The following is a 20,702-nucleotide window of genomic DNA, read 5'->3' as shown; positions in this document are numbered from 1 at the left end:
CCCGAGATACGCTCGAAGCCTCCATAGTAGTCATACCGAAACCTGGACGCGACAAGATAGTTTGCGGAGCATATCACCCCAGATCTCTCCTTAACGTGGACATTAAACTGTGTACCGGGACACTGGCAGCTCGCCTTGCGCCGTACATGCTGGGACTGATCGACCCAGACAAGGCTGGCTTTATCCCTCAATGTCAAACGAGCGACAATACCAATCGAACTCTCCACCTCAGAGAAAGCCTCCAGAACACAGGGAGAATATATGTCACTTGCTATCGATGCGGAGGTGGTCTTCGATAGGGTGCATTGGCCTCATCTGGAACAAGTGCTCAGGCAAATAGGACTAGGGGATAAACGGAGAACGTGCATTTTAAATTGTTAGTTTCCCACAGCTGCGATTTGAGTAAAGGTCACACGTCATCTAGCATCCCTATAGGAAGAAGTACACGGCAGGGGTGTCCCCTTTCACCCCTCTTAGCACTTTATATGGAGCCCTTGGGCCCAGGGAATTCGGCAAAATCCATTGATAACCGGGATTAAATTTGGGAGCGACACTCACACTATCAGCCTCTACGCAGATGATGTTCTGATCTCCCTCTCAAACCCTATTCCCGCGCTGAGGGCCCGCTTCCAGGAGCTAGACTGCTTCGCACAGGCTTCAGGGTTTAAAGTTAACTTAGACAAATCGGTCGCGCTGGACCTCTCCCTGTCACCCGCACGTGTCTCCAAGAGCGACATCCTGTACAATGGTCGGAGGACTCAATCTCCTATCTAGGGATCCACTTGCCTCCCACTATCTCGGCTACGGCCGTCATCAACTATGCCCAATTACGTGCCCGAATTCGCTCAGAGTTGACCCAATGGAAGCATTACCCGCTCGCCCAGCTGGGTAGAGTGACCGCCACTAAAATGACCATCTTGCCCAAGATCTTGTATATTTTCCAAACCTTGCCACAGTCCTCCAGCTGGATGGATTCAGCAGACCCAATCAGAGCTGGCGCAATTTATTTGGCAAGGTCGCAAACCCCAGCTAAAACGCGATAGCAGTCCTCTCACCAGAAGATGGCGGCATAGGTGTCCCCGATCTTCAGCTATATTTCCAGGCAACGCAAATGCGCTGCCTTGTTGAATGGTATCTACTGGAATCCGAAAAGCACTGGCTCTTTCAGGATCGGGCGGTGGCCCCCACATCCCTTCAGAAGGTCCCTTTCCTTAAAAAGGCACACAGACCTCCTAATCTTTATGCATCATATGTTACACAAGTGGCTTAGGAATCCTGGGATCAAACCAACACTAAACATAACTTGACTACATTCCCCTTCCTGCTCATCTCCCCAATATTCGACAACCCAGACTTTCAACCAGGCATGGGAAAGGTGACCGACTCACACTGGCGCTCCACGGAGTGCAAATCTCTGGGTCCCCTGTTTGACCTGGACGGGATCATCTCATTTCACCAGGTACGACAGGAATATGGGGTCCTTGAGACAGAGAGACTGCGGTATCTGCAGATTTGCCACTGGTCACTGCATCCAAACGTCAAGCTGCACGCTCATCGCCCTCTCTCAACCTATGAAAAATGGCTTTTCACACACAGACAAGAAACTCATCTCTGACCTGTATAAAATGTTGCTAGCCCGAAACAAACACGTACAGTGCCGGTCGGGCGCGCTGGGAGCAGGACATAGGGAGGCCCCTCAGCCACAAAGAGTGGGAGGGGATAGCTCACAGAGCCCGCCACTCAGCTTATCATACTGGACTGACTGAGACTGACGAAAATAGCTACATATTGGTACTACGCCCCTGCACGCATCCATTCGTCAGACCCACGACAAAGCGCAGATTGCTGGCAGGGATGTGGGAAAATTGGCACCCTGGTCCATAGTCTCTGGGACTGTGAACATCTTCAACCCTATTGGACACAAGTTCTTGATGAAGTGGACAAACACCTAGACACACAAATACCGAGGTTCCCAGCTCACGTTCTTCTTGGCCTCCCGAACCCCCTGACATATCCTCCTAAATTCCGACAGAGCCGCCTAATTGCAATAGCTCTGGGCTCCGCGCTTCAAAGCCTCCTGATTCACTGGTGCACGCCTCGGACTTCCTCATTCACAGGCTGGCTTCAGTGGCTATGGCATATGTTGGGGATGGAGAAAAGGACCCTCACACTGGCAGGGAAAAGTGCGGAGTTTAGATACCTCTGGCAACCATTTTTGCCCCTTCTTGCCTCCGAGTACTGGGAAGTTACCTGCCCAATGTATTTGAGGCTCCTACGTCTCTCAGATCAACAACCCACAGCGCCTTAAATAGACTCTCACCCACCAGTTTCTGGTTGGTTTCCAGATCTCTCATTACCCAGATGGACGAGGGAGGGGAGGGGGGGGAGCGGGTGTCAGGATAGCGTAAGTTTCCTTTTGGTGTTTTTGTATATTGTTAATTTACTTGGACCCCTAGCGTGGGTACTCCACTCACTCGGGGCTTTACTGCCTGTGTTGGCTTAAAGGTATTGGGAGACCAGTAATGCCAATGTGTGAAAATCTCATTAAAGATTTAAACCATAAAGTGCATTTAAATGACAACCCAAAAGCAATTTACCTGCTAATTTTTATAGCAAGGGTACCTCCAAACAGCAGATACTACCAACAACCCGAGGCATGTCGGTTGTCTCTTCCATCGCACCTTCATCTCTCACGATCAGCTGAGTCATCGCTGAAAAATTCTCACTGGGCGCAAGCATAGCATCATAGGGAATACAAAATAAATCAGACATATCCTGGAGCCCACTGCAAAGGCCAGTCCGTGCAGCTCTAGGTGGACTGAATAGAATATCAGCTACTAGACACAAGCCCGCACAAAACGGAGCAGCTACAAAATCCAAGACAGAAGAGAGGAGACACAACGCACTCTTACAGGAACTTGCAGCTAAGCTCTGGCTCTGTCTACTGCCAAGGAATCCAACAGAGGAGCCAAGTACAGCGCTGGGATCTCACAGACGCGCATCAAACGACCAGTCACAAAATCACACTTTTATTTACAGATAACAATGAAATGAACACAACAGATTTGCCAAAAACCTTATTTAATAAAGTAACACTATTAGGTTGGTACAAAATAAGTCACAAGCTATAAATGCCTATGAAGTGGAGGCAATCTTCAGTATCTTGATGCAAAAAGCTGTAGACGAGGAGACTTGGTAGCACCGGCACACAAAAACAAAGGAAGCCCCTATATAGTGTAGCGTTAGTACAGCCCCTCTCCATGGGAGGAGCACAGGAATCTCATGGCACACATCAGAAAAGCCCTGCAGCTCAAATGGAATGTAACAATCACAAGGTGAAGTGCCTGCCAGATGTGGGTCTATGAAAAAGTGAAAGTGCAGGGAAGTGTACGCAGTCTGGATGTACAGCGGATGGGGGGATGTAGGGTCAAAGCCTGGCATCCTGGAACTGGAGTAGTTGCTCATACTCACTGCCAAGGAGAGTGCAGACTAGCTCAACTTATGGAACTCGTGAACATTAGGTGTGGAGGACACAGGACGGCTCCAGAACTAGATGCAGATTCCCAAGAGTAACCAACATATTGGCTGGTCACCAAAGCTCCCATATGGAAGGAAGGAGTGAGAATGCTACGATGGCCGAGGCTCACCTGAAGACATGTGGTCCCCTTCGACCTGTCAGCAGAGACGTCAAAAGACAGGCATGACTAACAATATCCGAGACAAAGAACAGGGTGACTGGCACAACAAATGACGGATTCTGAGCCAATTCAATAAACCTTCTTCAACCGAAATAACAGGAGACTCTGGAACAAAAAGTTGTTGTGGCACATGCATTGAAAGTGTTCCTCTTCAACAAGGGGCTTGGGCACAGCCAAGAAGGGACTTGGACGCAGTCGAACAAAGGCTCTTACAGTTGAGAACTGCTCTGGCATGGGCCAAAACGAACTCCACTACAGGCGGAGAAGAGTCTCCAGCATGGGCCAGAAATATTTCCTCTACATGCCAGGGGTTTTCAGTAAAGCATAGAAGGACCTGCAGCCCAGGCCAAGAAAGAGCAACTCTACAGACCATGAGGATGCTTTTAAAGGGTCTCCCTTAAAGGCAAAGGGGTCCCGCACAGGCAAGACTGCTCCCATAATGGGCACTTCAGCCTGTTAAGAGGCTTTTACAGTGTCTGAGAAGAGGCAACGTAAAGACGAACATTTCTCTGCGTGTGCAGAGAATCTAAAAAGGGCCAATTTGTGGTCTAGGAATTAGTTGGGGTCTCCAAAGATACCTTTAGTTTCTCAGAACTGGACCGTCAAGGTGTCAAGCGTACTGGGACCGGGGTGTGCAATTATTCGAAAGGTGTCTTTACAGTTCTTTAAAACATTTCCTGGGGTCCTCAAATTTATTTTATGGGGGCTGCAGAGGGGTCAGAATGGGACTCTTTTGGATAGGGGCTCAGCTCCGAATGTGTGTGTATGGTGGGGTTTGAAAAGAGCTGGTTTGGGAGGACCCCCAAAAAGGACCTCTAGGTAGGGGTTCTTGGAAGTGGCCCTAAGGAAGGGAGGGGGGGGGGATAAGTAAGTATAGTAGTGACCTCATGTGGATATCAGAAGGGGCCTTTATGGTGTGGATGGATATATGGACGCAGTACTTGGGCGATTTAGAACAGCAAGACTGTTATGGCAGCAATCGTGGCCATATGGAGAAGGACTGAGGTCCTACAGAGGAATCTTTAGCCTCTCGTTGCATTCATGCGCTGAGGTGCGCAGTGGGAGCAGAACTGTCTGCAGTGTGACTACAGGGTCGCTGCTGCCCCACACTGCACACAGCGCAAACCAACAAGTAACCTACCCCGTGTGATCCCTGTAAGCAACCAGAGAGGTCCACGTTACAGCAGGTCCCAAAGAACCAAATCAAAACCACCACCTGATCTGCAAAGCCACCAGGAGACACTGAAGTCAGACACTAGGAAAGTGTGGACCAGAGGGGCCTCCAGGAACAGGAATAGGCTCAGAAAAACAAAAAGGTGCCGGCCGGGCTAATGTCCTGGAGAGCCAAGTGCTTTCTTCTTTACTCAACTTTCCATTCTTCTAGGTCCTGGATTCAGAGCTTGTTTGGGTTCACCCACTTGTAGGTTCCTTCATAACGGAATCCCACCTTCTTCATCAGCTCATCTGCTTCTGGCGGGCCGCGGCTGCAAGGAAGACAGATCTGTCATTAGTATCTGATCCATATCTACACGTACTGGCATTGTCACATACGCCTCTCACTGACCAAGACCAGACCATGAAAAATGTGCATCTGACGCTGGCATTAGACAGCGAAAACTGGGAAACTCAATCCCAAAGAAACCTCCATTCTACTCAAGAGACAGTGTAAAAGCTAAAGTTAAAGACAAAAAAAAAAACAGTATGACAAATGCACTGAATGAAATAGAACATCCACCCCATGACGGTGGCGTCCAGCCTTGTCTCACATACGTGACCAGTGTAGCGGGAAAGCCATTATTGAAGGCAGCCAGAAACAATACTTGAACTGCTTGAAAGATAGTGAATACGGAGAAAAACAAAAGAACCCACCAGGGACATGTGGGCTGCCAACAAAACAGACACTGCCCTAAATGTTACAGCACTATTACCACAAGAAGAGAAAAGCAACTTTTCAGCGACTCAGGTAGATGCAGCACTAAAGACATCATGCTCTCGGGGTAGGAAAACAGAAGGAGGCAGACTTCCGACGAGAAGCTTGGAAGTGGAGAGCATGACCTGCTGGCAAGTGAGGGGAGTAATAAAGAAGAACACTGGTACAAGAAGATTCTGGACGAAGACGGTACAATGCGTATGGCAGAGCGACACTTGAAACAAAATCCTATAGGGGTGACCTTGTGCCTACACCTCACATATGAATAACTCCCAGTAAGGCGTCTGGGCCCTAGTTAGGAGTCACAGTTCAGAAGCTAGTTTTAGGTTTTATAAAAATTTGCACAGCCAATGAATTTATTGTTATTACTTTCTATTAAGTATTCTTGTAAAATGTAATGGTCATCCGTTTTAGAGTTTTAAAATATGATGTTTGTGGTTCTGTGTTTCAAGACAAAAAAATGCATAGGCCCTAAATGCCTTAAAAGAAACTTGACAAAGAAATCAATCTTGCATAGATGGTAAGGCAGGTGTCTGCACCAGAAGGACCAGCTTCAGCAGAGCTGCTGCCCCACTGACAGCACACACGGAAGGAGATGACCCCAGTCAATGCATTACCAGAGCGCAGCTTCCACACAGTAAGAATGATGCCTTCTGGCCTTCGTACCCATTTCCCTCATTCGTAAGAATGAAGAGCTACGATTGCTTGCACATTGCTTACTTATTACTCAGATGTGCCTCGGGGAGATTTTTCGAAAGCATTGTTTATGACCTGTAGATTATATCACTTATGGCTTAATTTATTATTTGGTGAACGGTCTGTCGTTTGTTCCACCAGGGAGACGGAGTAAATTACTCCATCCCATGACAGAGGGACCGCCCACCAAGTTTATAAATGACGGCTAAGCTGGCGGTCATGTATAATGCACTGGCAGAAACCACTGTCACGGCAGTTCCTGCCAATGCATTGCGCTGTTTGGTGCCAGGCTGCGTCATGCTGACGCAGCCCGACACCAAACCGTTTTCTTTTTTCAAAAAGAAAAGACCAAAAGTTTTTTACTGTCCCTCTGGTGGTGACCCACTGTCCGCCCATTCCAATTGGGTGGGCAGACATATTTTGCCGAAAGTCCTTAGTCCGTCGGAGAGGTTTGGCTATAGCGGTGATGGGGTAGTCACTGCTGTAGGCAAACCTATGGTCCACTCAAATTTAAATTGGGAAGGGGGGGGGCGCAGTCCATTATGTTGGTGATCAGGAGTATCCTTCATGCAAACATACAAGTCAGGCCCTTACTTTCCATCATTAAACACGCTTAAAGAGTCACGCCGGGTTACACCGCCAAGCATGAGGCACGCTAGTGTGCTTGTGGGTGGGTATACTTTCCAGGATGAAATGTGCACACAAGCTTGTGTGATTAGACGTCTCGTTCTGAAATGCACTTGCAGACACCATGTTGCTACATTTCCAGCGTGAAGCTTTTTGCAGGCTTGCATGTGTTACACTTATCTTAACCGGAGTGAAGCATTCTTGTACACAATTATAATTCCTAGAATGAAGCATGCTTCAGCGCGCTTTTATTTCCCAGAGTGAAGCTTGCTTTCAGACTTGTCTAGGATTAGACTTCCCAGAGTGAAGTGTGCTTGCAGGCTTGAATGTGGTTACAGTGCCCAGAGTGAAGCATGCTTGCTTCTGGTTACAGTGCCCAGAGTGAAGCATGCTCGCTTGTGGTTACACTTCCTAGAGTGAAGCACGCTTGCTTGTGGTTCCGCTTCCTAGAGTGAAGCATGCTTGAATGTGGTTACAGTGCCCAGAGTGAAGCATGCTTGAATGTGGTTACAGTGCCCAGAGTGAAGCACGCTTGAATGTGGTTACAGTGCCCAGAGTGAAGCACGCTTGCTTGTGGTTCCGCTTCCTAGAGTGAAGCACGCTTGCTTGTATTGACGCTTCCTAGAGTGAAGCATGCTCGCTAGTATTTACGCTTCCTAGAGTGAAGCATGCTCGCTTGTATTTACGCTTCCTAGAGTGAAGCATGCTCGCTTGTATTTACGCTTCCTAGAGTGAAGCATGCTCGCTTGTATTTACGCTTCCTAGAGTGAAGCATGCTCGCTTGTATTTACGCTTCCTAGAGTGAAGCATGCTCGCTTGTATTTACGCTGCCTAGAGTGAAGCATGCTCGATTGTGGTTATGCTGCCTAGAGTGAAGCATGCTCGCTTGTGGTTATGCTGCCTAGAGTGAAGCATGCTCGCTTCTGGTTACGCTTCCTAGAGTGAAGCGTGCTTGCTTGTGGTTACGCTTCCTAGAGTGAAGCATGCTTGCTTGTGGTTACAATGCCCAGAGTGAAGCATGCTTGCTTGTGGTTACGCTTCCTAGAGTGAAGCATGCCTATTTGCATGTGTGTTGATTGTATTTAGTATGAAGCTTGCTTGCATGCTTGTGTGCGGTCATACTTTCCAGCATGAAGTGTGCTTTGCTGACTTGTGGCAATGGTCATCATCCTTCAGCTTGCTTATGTGCCTATGTGTGGTGATTTCAGCCTGAAACTTGCTTGAAGGCTTGTGTACTGTTTTTTAGCATGAAGCATGATTGTAGGCTCAACTGTGTGTATGCCGTTTTTCCCCAATATCCAAATGCACCGCTAACTTGTGTGCCGTCCACGGGGTTACTGTAGAGGCGACAGACAACTTTGAGTGTCTTCCCCATACGACACCAAACCACTTCTAAGATAGCTGCACTCGGTGAGCCACGGTAAATTTTAATGTACGAGTCAACCATCTCCTGGTTAACATCCATTCTGGCAGACCACCCTGGACGGTGGGGCTTTGCTGCTGCAGCCACTGAAGAGCGGAAGGTTATTCCTTCCAATTTAAAGCCATAGCCTGCATTTGCTGTGGAATACTTTGCTGTTCTTAGTGCTCATAACCCTGCCTTACATATCAAGTGGCTAGAAGCCGTTCACTATACCGGAGCTCTACACGCATGTGGTCCCTCCCTCACTGTGGCAGCGTTCATCCCTCCACAATTTATCTGGGGGCTAGTACAGCTTAGCAGTCGTATTGTTTCATCGGTCTAGTGTGCAGTTCTCTATAGCCCAGTATTATCTTTATAGCTCACTCTGTTTAAGTGTTCCTTTCCATGTGGGAGATAGTCTCGCTGACTTAGCACGATCCTTTTCTGTTCAGCTCCTCTCAAGTCATCCTCCGCTGCACAAGTGCCTGATTCACTTGCCCTTGTTCTGGTCCCCGTTTAAGTTCTAGTTCCGCTGTTCTCTCAGGCCCTTTCCTAGTGCCCTGCACATCAAGCCTTTCAAAGCGCCGGTAGACTCTTGTATACCCAGGCCTCCTACACCTGTGGTACACCCGGGCCCTGGACACATGTGGTATACCCTGGCCTCCTACACCTGTGGTTCTGAGCATTACCCTTCTACTGCGGATGAAGCGGGTCAGTGAGTTCTGCTGGCGCAGAGACCACTGCGCGCAATGACACTTGGGACCCATTTGCAGCAGCGGCTCTGGTCTTACCTGCCATACTCGTAAGGGATCGGCGGCTTCTTTTCAGCTTCCACTGTGTGGAGAAGAGGAGTGAATATTCGCCAGGCTTCTCTCAGTTCATCACTGCCAAGATAAAAATAGTATTCATAGTTTGTTAGTCGTGTTAATCCCATAACCCACAGGATTTTTGAACACCATACAGCGCATGTAATAAAACACTTAGTACAATGGAAAGCTACTTGTCTGGGCCTTTAAGTCAGCAAAGAAGCCATAGCGTCGAAGAAGTCTGCTAGACGCCCAGTTCATTTGGACATTCCACCGAGAACAGCAGAATGCCAAGGACGTTCCCTCCCTTTGGCTCGCTCAGGAGGGAGGGGTGGATGTTCATTCATTCAATGAAGGCTCCTTCATAGAGAACAGGGGGGGGACAGCTAGCACGGTCCTCTCCATCATGGTTCCTTTATAAAGACTCATGAACACCAAACAGAAGAGGAAGCTCAACCACGAACCAAAGGAGGTGGGAGACCGGAGACTCTGCTGCTCTCTTTCCTGAGATCCTGCTCTTCCTCGAAGACCAGCTTCAAAGACTCCGGTGCATAAGGAGCGCTCTTCACCAGCACATTTCACGATCATGCCTTACCCTCACTAGGACTCACCATGAAGCTTGGATTCCTATTGTTACAGAGACCTCCGCCAGGCATGTGATTCTACAGGCCATGTGCCCATGGCTGAGCTCTTAGAGACCTATCATCAAAGCCTCTGCTCCCACACCTTTACGGATCTCTGCAGTGACCCCTTCTACAGAGGTGGTACCATGCTCAGTTTACAGGCGACACTCCCTGGTGCTTATGACTGCTGACGAGAGCCCAGACAAATCCTGGATGAAAGTACTTCGACATCTAACTCAGTTTAACCAAACAGAAAGTCCCACCTGGTAAGATGGTAACTTCAGCAGAGCTAATAAATACTGATGCAGAAAAGTTTATGGCAAAACTTGACCAGCACCACAGCTATCAAGAGGTCCCGATAGCTCTACTCATGCCACTAAAGCCTTCCCGTTCTAGGTGCCTCTAGTTTGCTAAACGTCATCCTCTGAAATGTTGAAGTAGGTGTGCACTGACATAACACTAATCCACACCGTCTGAACAAATGGAGGCCACATTCGAGGGCCAAGAAAGCCTCACAGTATCACATGTTAACTACAACTATTGTGCAGCCACACATTCTTGCATTGCTCACTCGAGATAAAAATGGGGCCCACTTGGGCTTCTACTTCCAATGCTACCTTCACCCTTAAAACGTACACACATTTATTAAAGTTAGGCTTGCTTCAGGCAAATCGATAAATACCCAATGTATTTTCATTTATTGACCATAAGCAGAAACATGAACCATTATGCTGTGTGCTGTATGTTTCAAGAAGAAACTCCTCCTTTTAGCAGGTAAGAGAAGGGAGCTTAACGTAGCAGAGAGTGAATAAGGACATTAGCCGTCTCTTGACACTCCCATGTAATTAAATAGGACACAGAATCGCAGACCCACATTGCTGTGTTAGTACGCAACCATGCTCATTCTGTGACTGTGAAAGATGCGAGCCCATGCGAAGAGAGCCAAGTGGGCATGACTGGAAACTCCGTGGATATACTGTAAGGTCAAAGACTGCACGTAAACTGGAGATTCTAGTGCGGATATTCTACAAAATGAAGGAAACCGAAACTGTGGTCTATCGCTAAACTAAACCAGGCCATACTACTGAGCGCAAGTCCCGTTGTGGAAATAACCTGTGCTATAGAGTTAAACTAAACCAGGATGCATCTTAGCGCGAGTGCCTGTTGTAGAAATAACCTGTGGTCTAGCGTTAAACTAAATCAGGCTGCACCTCTTAGCCCAAGTCCCTGCTTTAGAAGTAATGTTGGCAAAGGTCGGTCTGGGCTATCTATTGCACCAAGCTGAGCTATACACCTGCATCAGTAAATGTAGTAACACTGCACACATACATGTATATACATACAAGACACATACTGTTGTTGAAGCAAGATGCACGCAATCTATTCACTTACAGAAAGCCACAGGGCATGAACAAGAAAAACCTGATGACTCCTGCTAAGCCTCTCGCTCGCTTTTTTAAACAATACATTTATCAGGATGTTAAAAATATCATAAGCATTACCAGCTCTGGCAGGCACCACCACAGAAAATTAAATCTCGGCAACACAGAACCATGAATTCCTTGTGTGATGGAACGTACACTTCAGAATATTTACTTAAATCAAACAATGCAATGAAAAAGTTAACACAACCGACTCAAACAACTTTCAGAGAAAGTAATAGGCGATACCTACTATACCGTCAGAAACGGCAACGGGAAAAGTGACTTTATTTTCTACTCAAAAACACCCAGCAAGATGGAGAAACAACTTCCTTCGTCACCTACACATTACGTAATCAATCAGAGTTCCATATGGACTATACACTCCATCGCCCCCTCCCATAGTTTCAGAGGGGAGATCTCCATATCTATCTTCAGGACAGGGACCCTACCAATTCAAGTGACAGACCATCCCCTCACCATCTTTGACCGTCACTGCTAGTCTTATTGTCACAAGATGGACATGTTCCCCAAGCACCCCCCCACTCCCTCGACCTCCAGGCGTTAATTAGGACTCAATCTACCCCCCCCCCCCCCCCCCGACACATTAAGGGTCCCGTCCTACCATCCTAGCCAGTGGCCGTACTGAAACACGGCCCCTCACTGTGCACATTGATCACGATACTGCCAGTCCTAACCCAAGACTGTTCACCACAGAGCCCCCCCTTAAACACATCCCTCACTCCCAAGGTGGAACACATCCAATCCAACCCAACCCTCTCCACTTCTAACCTCCATGCCACCGCCCTACCCTCTACTGAAGATCACACACACCTTTAGACACGGGACCCGCTGCATGTCCACCTTTATATGGAGCAGGACTCCTAAAATACGCAATCACTCTCAGAGAATGGAGAAAAGGGCACCCCTTCAAGGACCTCCAAACTATAGCCAGCTCATTGACAGGACTTCTATTCCCATGTGCCGCCTGTCCTACAGACCCTACCGAGCCTTCAGCCGTCTATCCACAATAGAAGTAGAAGCACTCAAATTAATTGTGCAGAGTACGTGTAGTACTGGGACATTAAATCACCTATTGAACTCTGAAATGAGAGATGATCTAGGAAAGAATTCATAAAAATCGCAAGAAAAATTGACAAGACCGGAGACTTTTTTTTTTTTAGCTTTTACATTATCACAAACTGTTTGTCAGCGAATTTACAAGCGCAGTTCTATAAGACTTGTTTTTTTTTATATTATGCACCATCTAGGATCGCAAACTAGGGTGATGGTAAAGGGACCAGTTGTCCCCTGGTGCTTTGTTTAACGCAGACATAGTACATATGTTTGCTACATGTAGAACCCTTCTTTCTTTGAAAAAACGAAATCCCAAGTTTTTTGTGTTCCAAACTTGCGCTAAAAGTTCCCCTAACTACAACAGTGATATTAGTAGGAATACAAAGAGGAGAGGTGGTGGAGGATGCAAAGTCTTTTCTCCGTGGCCATTTTCAGAATAACCATCGCCTCTGCATCGTGGGACCATAACCCTCCATCGTTCCAACAGTGGCTGGCCCGATTATTTTCAGTTTATAACCTAGAAAAACCTGCTTATGCCAGAAAGGGTAATCAGGCAAGAAAGAAAGGACTACAAATGTGGCCACCATTAACCAGGTGGCGGAGGTGATCCTTTACTCAAGGGATCCCAGGCCTCTCGAGTGAGCACACGTTAACTTTCGCACTGTGCACTTTAAATATGTGATAATGGTTCAATTGATAACCGTGATTTATAATGAATTCGTATTTAAATGAAGTGAGGGTATATTTAATTCCCTATCCATTGCAAGTTTAGATGTGGTTCCCTGACATCACTGAGCGTGTGGGAAGAGGGGGTTATGTACGTTTTGGTTGAAAATAAAATGAGTTCTAAATTAATGAAGTAGAAGCACTCGATGAATCATACATCACAAAAACCCTACAAGTGGATTCCAAACATCCGTCCAGCATCCCAGTAATCATAGGCATGAACACAATCCCTCGAGCTAACATGTAAACCAGAACACCTGATTAATACACCACTATCCAGACACTATACTCTACAAATACTCCCAGCCCCTAACCTGCATGCCCCTTAACTTTAGATAATCTATTAAACACGCCACAGAAATAGCAGAAACTATACTAGAGCACAGAATCGACACTACATTCCCAACGGAAACCTGCCTTAATGATCAATCAACCCCTATCCTGGACTTTATCCCTCCACCGGTTTATTCCATCATTCGACAGGAAAGACCAGGACGAATATGGGGCGGGCTAGCGATCATCCATAATGAAGAATCCTGGATCACCACCTTTGAGATTACGAACTACTCAATCTTCGAATACCTCAGAGTCGAGCTCAGGTTAAAAGGCATCACTCCTATCAAACGCCACACCACCTATCACCCTCCTGATGATCACATTCTGTTCACTGAACAACTACCCCACCATAGAACTCAATTCTCCATAACTGACATGAACAATGTGTTCTTAAGTGACTTCAATCTGCACTAGAACGACATGGATTATGCCTCAATCTGTGACCCAACAAACCTCCTTGAAATCAGCGACCTCAAGCAACTCTGTAATGACAGACCCACATCAAAGATCTACTCTAGATGTGATAATTACCAGACATGAGCTGGTCTCTCTCTGATCCATCATGCTCATCGACTGGTCGGACCAGCATCTAATACTGTTCAATATAAAGCTTACCTCCGATCCGACCCAGCCCCAACCAACAAACCCACACACTGGCAAGGAACATCAAAAAAATCCCTCTAACGGAGCTGGAACCCGGGATCAGTGCCAATTACATTCTCAGCCTCCCTCACTCTGTAGATGACCTCATGAATGACTACAGCTTAGCAATGAATGACTGGTGTTCTTGACCAAGTGCCCCACTCAAATAAAAGAACTCTACAAAAGCTCATCCTAGATCTCAACTCGGACCTTAGAGAGGAGACAACTAAGAAGGACCGACAGGTTATGGAGACAGAACCTCTCACCGGCACACCCTGCAATCCTCAGATCGGACGGAACAGCTCTCCTATATGAAACAACTGTAGGGAGAAAGTCATTTTCTTTTGTAATCAACTAGTCTATGCGAAGAATAGACCAAGGGAGCTCTTCAATATAATAAAACAAACAACCCTGACATCCCAACATGAAACAACAGCCACCAATGAACACTGCGAAGGAAAAGACAACTTATTCAATCTATTATCCAGAACACAATTCAGACTTCCCAGGACGGCCGACCCGTTCACACAAACCACCATGAAAACTATCTCCCATGATTCAACTAAGGAATGGAGTTCCCCTAAAATAATTAAAGGCAATAATGATCTTCTACAACTGAAAAAGAATGCTAAATGGACTGATTTCAAACCTAGGATAAGGGGAAGTCTTCGAAATAATCGCACACTTTAAGCCCCCATCCCACACTTCCGAACCCCTCCCGTCCACCCGGATTAAAAAGAAAAAAAAAAGAAAAAAAAAAACGCAACCACATCATCTCTCCATTTTGGACCAAAATCATCAAAGCCTCTCTCTCTCGTCAGGGCCATGTTCCTGAATCCCTCCAACTGGGACAAGTCTCACCCACGCTCAGAAACCAGGGGCGGACCTGAATGACCTAAGAACCGTCACCAACTTCTCTCCTTGCTAAGACCATTGAGAAGCGTGTCCTACTACAACTCAACCAACACATTGAGAAATTCAGCATCCAAGACACATTCCAATCAGGATTAAGATAAGGCTGTAGCACGGAAACTGTGATGCTTAATATGTCAGATGAAATTCACAGATCCCTAAATGAAGGGGACTCCTTCCTCCTAATACTACTCGACTTATCAGCAGCATTTGATAGTTAATCAAGCTTTACTTGAAACACTCAGAGCGCACTGGTATCAATGGCACATGCTTCACGTCCTATCTATAAAATCGGTCTCAGAAAATAAAAATCAGCAGCTGTCTCTTGAGGCCATCTCCAGTTCTACAAGGTGTATCTCAAGGCTTAATGCTCTCTCCAGCCCTAATCTCTTCATTGAACCCCTCAGGTATTCTACATCATGCAGGGGTCAGATACCACCTGTATGCGGACACACAACTCTACAACAAAATAACATCACCAAGAAACATCCGTCATCGAAATACCACACTGAATAAAATTTAGACTCAACTAAACTCCAATCACCTGAAGCTGGACCCCAACAAGACAGAACTTCTACTCCTATCCCCAAAAAATAAACCACCTATCCAAGAATGGGCCCAGAACCTCGACACACTAAACTGTTAGTACACACACACACACACACACACACCCCCCCCCCCTCCCCGGATCAAAACATGTATATGAAAGAACACAACAACAATTGAGCCAAAGGGGCGCTCCACACCCCAAAACATCAAGAAAATCAAAGCGTTTCTCTCAACTGCAGATCTAAAGAATGTAGTGCAATAACTGGTCCTTCGGAAACTTAATTATGGCAATGCCATACTCACCCGGATCCTGAAAAAAAACACCCTGCACGTTTAAGAACAACTCTTCAATGCAGCTGCTAGACTCCTCACAGGCACCAAAAGATTTGACCACATCTCACCTGCTCTCAGGAGTCTCACTTGGCTCCCAACAGAAGGAAGAGGCATACTCAAGATAGCTTGCATCACACACAAAGCCCTTTAGACTGCTAATCCTAAATATTTAGAAAACAAACTTTCAAGAGCGGGTACAAATCGGGCCCCAAGAAGTTCCAACTCACTCCTCCTCATCCCTCCCAAACTGAAGAACAAAACATCCCAGAACGCTCTCGGACAACACTCCACGCGTCTGAACCGCACTCCAAGACCTCCACGGTAATCCTGCCTATACTGGTTTCAAACGGAGCCTCAAATCACTACTGATCAATAAATACTTCAACTCGCTCCCTTGAACTTGTTACACCATCAGTATCATTCGATAGTCACCGGACACAATTCAGTCACTGATACCTAAGAGGGACAGATTTCTTCTATAATGTTCCACTGTTCTTTACTCCTTCCGGACACACTATGTCAACCTGGAACCTTCTATTTGCTCTGGTCTACGGTTCACGTCTTGTAAAGTGCTAGGATACCTTCGGGTTTAGCAAGCGCTATATAAAACTCTAAAATAAATCCTTGAATAGCACATAGTCCAATACTCTTAAAAAGGATTGTGTTACTTTCCCTGTAAGCATCTGTTCTTGGCATGTAGTGCTTTAGAATCACATGCTGTGCACAAGTCAGCATCATGTGTTGGGCTAGGGTGATTAAAAGTTGTTTTTCTACGAAAAAGTTGTTCCAGTCACGGGGTTGAGAGACGACTCCTATTGGCGATACTACCCAAGGGCATCAGCTTCACTGTTGGACTGTTTTGACACATGGGTGAGAATGGAGTTGTAGAATTAATTTTATGTCCATGCAAGTAATGTGAAATAATGTAAATAAACTGTGGCCTTCACAGGCATCTGGGGAGGAGGGATGGTGCATGTAAATCTACAGCTCTACATGCCAAGAACAGATGCTTACAGGGCAAGTAAAATAATCTGTTTGAGGCAGGTGTGCGGTAGATACACATGCTGTGCATCCACTGTAAAGCAGTCCCTCTCCTGAAGCAGTGGCTAGCCGGTGAGGGTTGCAGTGGTTTGAAAAAGTCTGCAGGACTGGTGGGCCAACATTGGTTTGTAGACGTGCAAGTACATCCACACAATGTTTAGTGAAGGTGTGGACCACGTTTCTGCTTTGCAAATGTCAGCATGGGGAATATTCAGCAAAAACGCCATAGAAGCCCCTATTTTACGAGTTGAGTGAGCTTTAGCGGTAACAGGTAAAAGACTTTCCGCTTTAGCATAACAACTTTGGATACATTTCACTATCCATCTTGAACCTCGACTTTTGGAAATAGCATTTCCAGTGTGTGGAGATGAAAAAGCAATCCATAGCTGCTTAGTCTTTCTAAAAGGTTTTGTTCTGTCTTTGTAATACTTTAAAACTCGTTTCACATCCAAAGTCTGTAAAGCTGCGTCTGCAACAGTCGGGTTGTGGAAAGAAGACAGGTAACTATTGATTGATTAATGTGAAAAGGTGAAACTACTTCAGGGAGAAACTTTGGTTTTGTTTTAAGAACTACTTTGTCTCGATGTAGCTGGGAGAAGGGTTCTTCTAAGTTAAATACCTGGAGCTCACAAACACGTCTAAGTGAAGTGACAGCTACTAAAAAAGCGACTTTCAAAAACAATGATTGGATTTGGTACGAATGTAGTGGCTCAAACGGAGGCTCCATGAGCCTGGTTAGTACAAATTAAGATTGCATGCTGGTGCAGGTGGAACCCTAGGCGGAATTACTCTTAAATCCATCCATAAATGCCTAAATAACAGGTATTTAGAACAGAGATACATGTTGCCTATTTTGTGAGTAGGCTGCAATGGCAGCACGGTGCCAGCGTACGGAAGTAAAGGCTAGAACGGAAGTTTGAAGATGCAACAAATACCAAGGAATTGTTTGTACCTGTGCGTTAATGGGTCACCCTTTTGATGCGGTCAGTACAGAACAAATCGTTTCCCTTTGGCAGCATAGCAGTGTGTGGTCGTCGGCCTGCAAGCGTGTTTAAGAATATCCATACACTGCAGTGATCCATTTAAGCACCCAAATTCTAGGATTTCAGGAGCCATATTACAAGGTTCATCTCCCTGGGATTGGGATGTCGTAGTCTGCCATGGTTCTGTGTGAGAAGGTCCGGGTTGAGAGAAGCTTCTCATGTGGGACTAGTGAGAGTTCCAGCAGTGTGGTGAACCATGACTGACGAGGCCATGTTGGAGCTATGAGAACTAGGAGGAGAGAGGTCTGCCGGAGCTTTATGACCACGAATGGAAGTAGCGGGAGAGATGCAAGAGCGTAGGCAAATAATCGGGACCAGTTCATCCATAGGCTTTGCCTTTGGATAGGGGGTGTGGGAACCTGGATGTGAAGTTTGAGCATTTTGCGTTCTGGGGCTGCAAACATATCTATTTGTGGCACCCCCCATTTTTGAAAGTAAAGCGGTGTAATTGCAGAGAGAGTCACCCCTCTGTTTTTGTAGACCACACATTGTTGTCATTGTCCATTCGGATCTGGACAAATTTGTGCAGTCGGTGATGTAGGAACGCTTTCAATGCTAGGTGAACAGTTTGAAGCTCTCGGTAATGGATACGGAGACTGCTGTGTTTGGAGCCACACACCCCATGAATTGTACGATTCTGCAGGAGAGTTCCCCAACCCGTCAGGGAGGCATCTGCTGTTACAATGGCTTGGGGAACTGGGTCTAGAAACGGCCGCCCTTTGGGTAGGCTTTGTGGAGGCCACCACTGCAGAGTGTGATGTGTGCGGCAGTCTAGCAACACTAGATCATGTAGTTGACCTTGTGACTGTCCATTGATGTGAGCGGCATTCTTGCAGCGGTCTCACAATTAACCGGGCATGTGGAACTATTGATATGCAGGATGGCATCATGCCTAAAAGTCGCATTAGTATTAGGACTGTGACTTGGGTCTGAGGTTGAAGGTGTTGGATTAGTGACACAATGTTTGGTATCTCGCCTGCATTTGGGTACGCTAGTCCCAAGTGAGCGTTGCGTATGGCTCCTAAAAAGGGCTGTATTGGAGATGGTTGAAAGTGTGATTTTTGCAGATTGATGGTAATGCCTAGTTGATTTAAAAGGATGAGCATCTGTTGTGCATGCATTTCGCAAAGTTGGGAGCGGTTTGCTTTTATGAGCCAATCGTCCAAATGGAACACGTACATTTTGCCTGAGGCGTCAATCCGTTTTGATTTCTTTTCTAGAGGAGGCGTGTCCCAAGGTGTTTTGGAGTTTGCTCTTTTGCTTGCATTAATCACTACCAGTGAGTCCGGTGTTAATTGGCCCCCAATAGAAATAAAATCAGATAGTTCAGCCACATTTTTTTGTCCACTCGTGGTGACATGCTTCGTGCCATTACAGGGGCCTTACAAATGTCGTCTGCATGGCGTAGCATTCCTTGAAGGAGTGGTAAACACTGTGGCCCCCTTTGAGCAGTGGATAGTGTTTTGAAAGAAAGCCATCTTCTATAGGGTCTTTATGCAAAGGATCGTTACGAAAAGCGACAGCTCCGGCTATTAGATCTTGATAGGCAGAGGCATCATCAGGTGGTGATGGACGTGTGGGTTGAAGGTCTGGGTCTGTATCCCCCTGTGGCGCTCGGACAAAAGCATCCCCAGGATATGTGTCCTCTGGCATGTTATCCTCACCGATGATGGGTGAATGAGAGGACATGTTGCCTGCTTCAGAATCTTGTGGTGAATCAGGTGGTGGAACGGCTGGTGGTGTTGATGTAGGCATGGGAGAGTGTAAGGGGCTAGTAGCGAGGTGGTAAAGGCATGTCTACAGACACTTCAAAAGCGAATTGTCTTCTGGAGGACTGAGGCTTTGCCGGCTGAAGAGCCGTTCCAGAAGAACATCGATGATTGGTTCAGGTGGAGTTTGCGGTCCAAATGTGTAACATTTCAGAGCTGAAGAATGTTTGTGACAGTGTGGTCAGAGCCGAAGCACCGTAACTTGTCTTTCGGAACCGCAGTTGTGAGTTGTTGCATAATCAGACTTTGAGGAAGTGGAGGTCCCTGCTGTAGGTCGAGGGTGGAGCTTCTGAATCTGTAGGTCAGTGTGTGCCATGGCTTTTCTGCAGTGGCGGGCTGTGAGCAGTTTTGGGATGGAAGCAATTTTTTCGTCTTTGTATCGGGGACAGTTGTACTCGCGGTCAGATGTTTCTGTGCAGACTCGAGACTGGCTGAAACTTGTTCCATGTCTGAACACGAGTTGAAATCATGGATGGACAAGGATTCCTCTTGGGCTGCAGATGCCGCCTCTTCTTCCTTCTGTCGAACAAAGATGGCCGGTGAGTCATCTGCTGGTCTGTGAAGCATTTCTTGTGTGGAAGACCTCAATGTTAAAGTATCTTTTTGGACTTAAAAGATCTGCAGGCCTCACAGATACCCTCTTGATGATCGAGAGAGAGGCATAGATTGCAAACTGAAAGTTGGTCAAGGTGAGGGTATTTGGAGCAGCATTTCGGACAGAAACGGAATGAAGTGTGTTTCATCAGCAGCTTACTCTGAAAATTATGTCAAAGTAGAGGCCCGGCCGGGCATGGCCTGTAGGCCATGCAAGCAAGTCGAAGAACCAGATGCGCAAATATGCTATTTGCTCAGAACGCGAGAGTAAGAGTAACTACACGATCAAGGCAATACTATTGATGTGAAGGATCCACTCGCGAACCAAAGGGAGCCGGAAAGGATCTCAAACCGTAGCGCGAGAGATCACATCCAAACCTGTTAGCGGAAAAAAACCATCTCACAATAGAGTCTATGCCCATGAGCAGGTTCACCAACAGGAGTTACGCAACCCTGTGACTTGAAAAACTACTTTGA

The 20,702-nt window shown here is 46.6% G+C and overlaps 1 protein-coding gene across 5 annotated transcripts in view; it reads right to left on the bottom strand.

Annotated features, from left to right (window-relative positions):
- Positions 1-3,064: 3,064 nt before the first annotated feature.
- G6PD (glucose-6-phosphate dehydrogenase) overlaps positions 3,065-20,702 on the bottom strand; it is a 136,145-nt gene continuing 118,507 nt past the window's right edge. For all 5 annotated transcript variants that reach the window (XM_085629907.1, XM_085629909.1, XM_085629910.1 and 2 more), the window contains exons 12-13: positions 9,145-9,237; positions 3,065-5,182 (exon numbers count right to left, since the gene is read on the bottom strand). In XM_085629907.1, coding sequence (XP_085486033.1) covers positions 5,092-5,182; positions 9,145-9,237 — 184 coding nt within the window. In that variant the 3' untranslated portion in view covers positions 3,065-5,091. The remainder of the gene's footprint in view (positions 5,183-9,144; positions 9,238-20,702) is intronic.

Source organism: Triturus cristatus, chromosome 10 (genome assembly GCF_964204655.1).
Source record: "Triturus cristatus chromosome 10, aTriCri1.1, whole genome shotgun sequence".
In the NCBI taxonomy this organism is placed as follows: Eukaryota; Metazoa; Chordata; class Amphibia; order Caudata; family Salamandridae; genus Triturus; species Triturus cristatus.
Note: the sequence above shows the minus strand (reverse complement) of the source record. Positions and strands in the feature narration are given on the sequence as shown.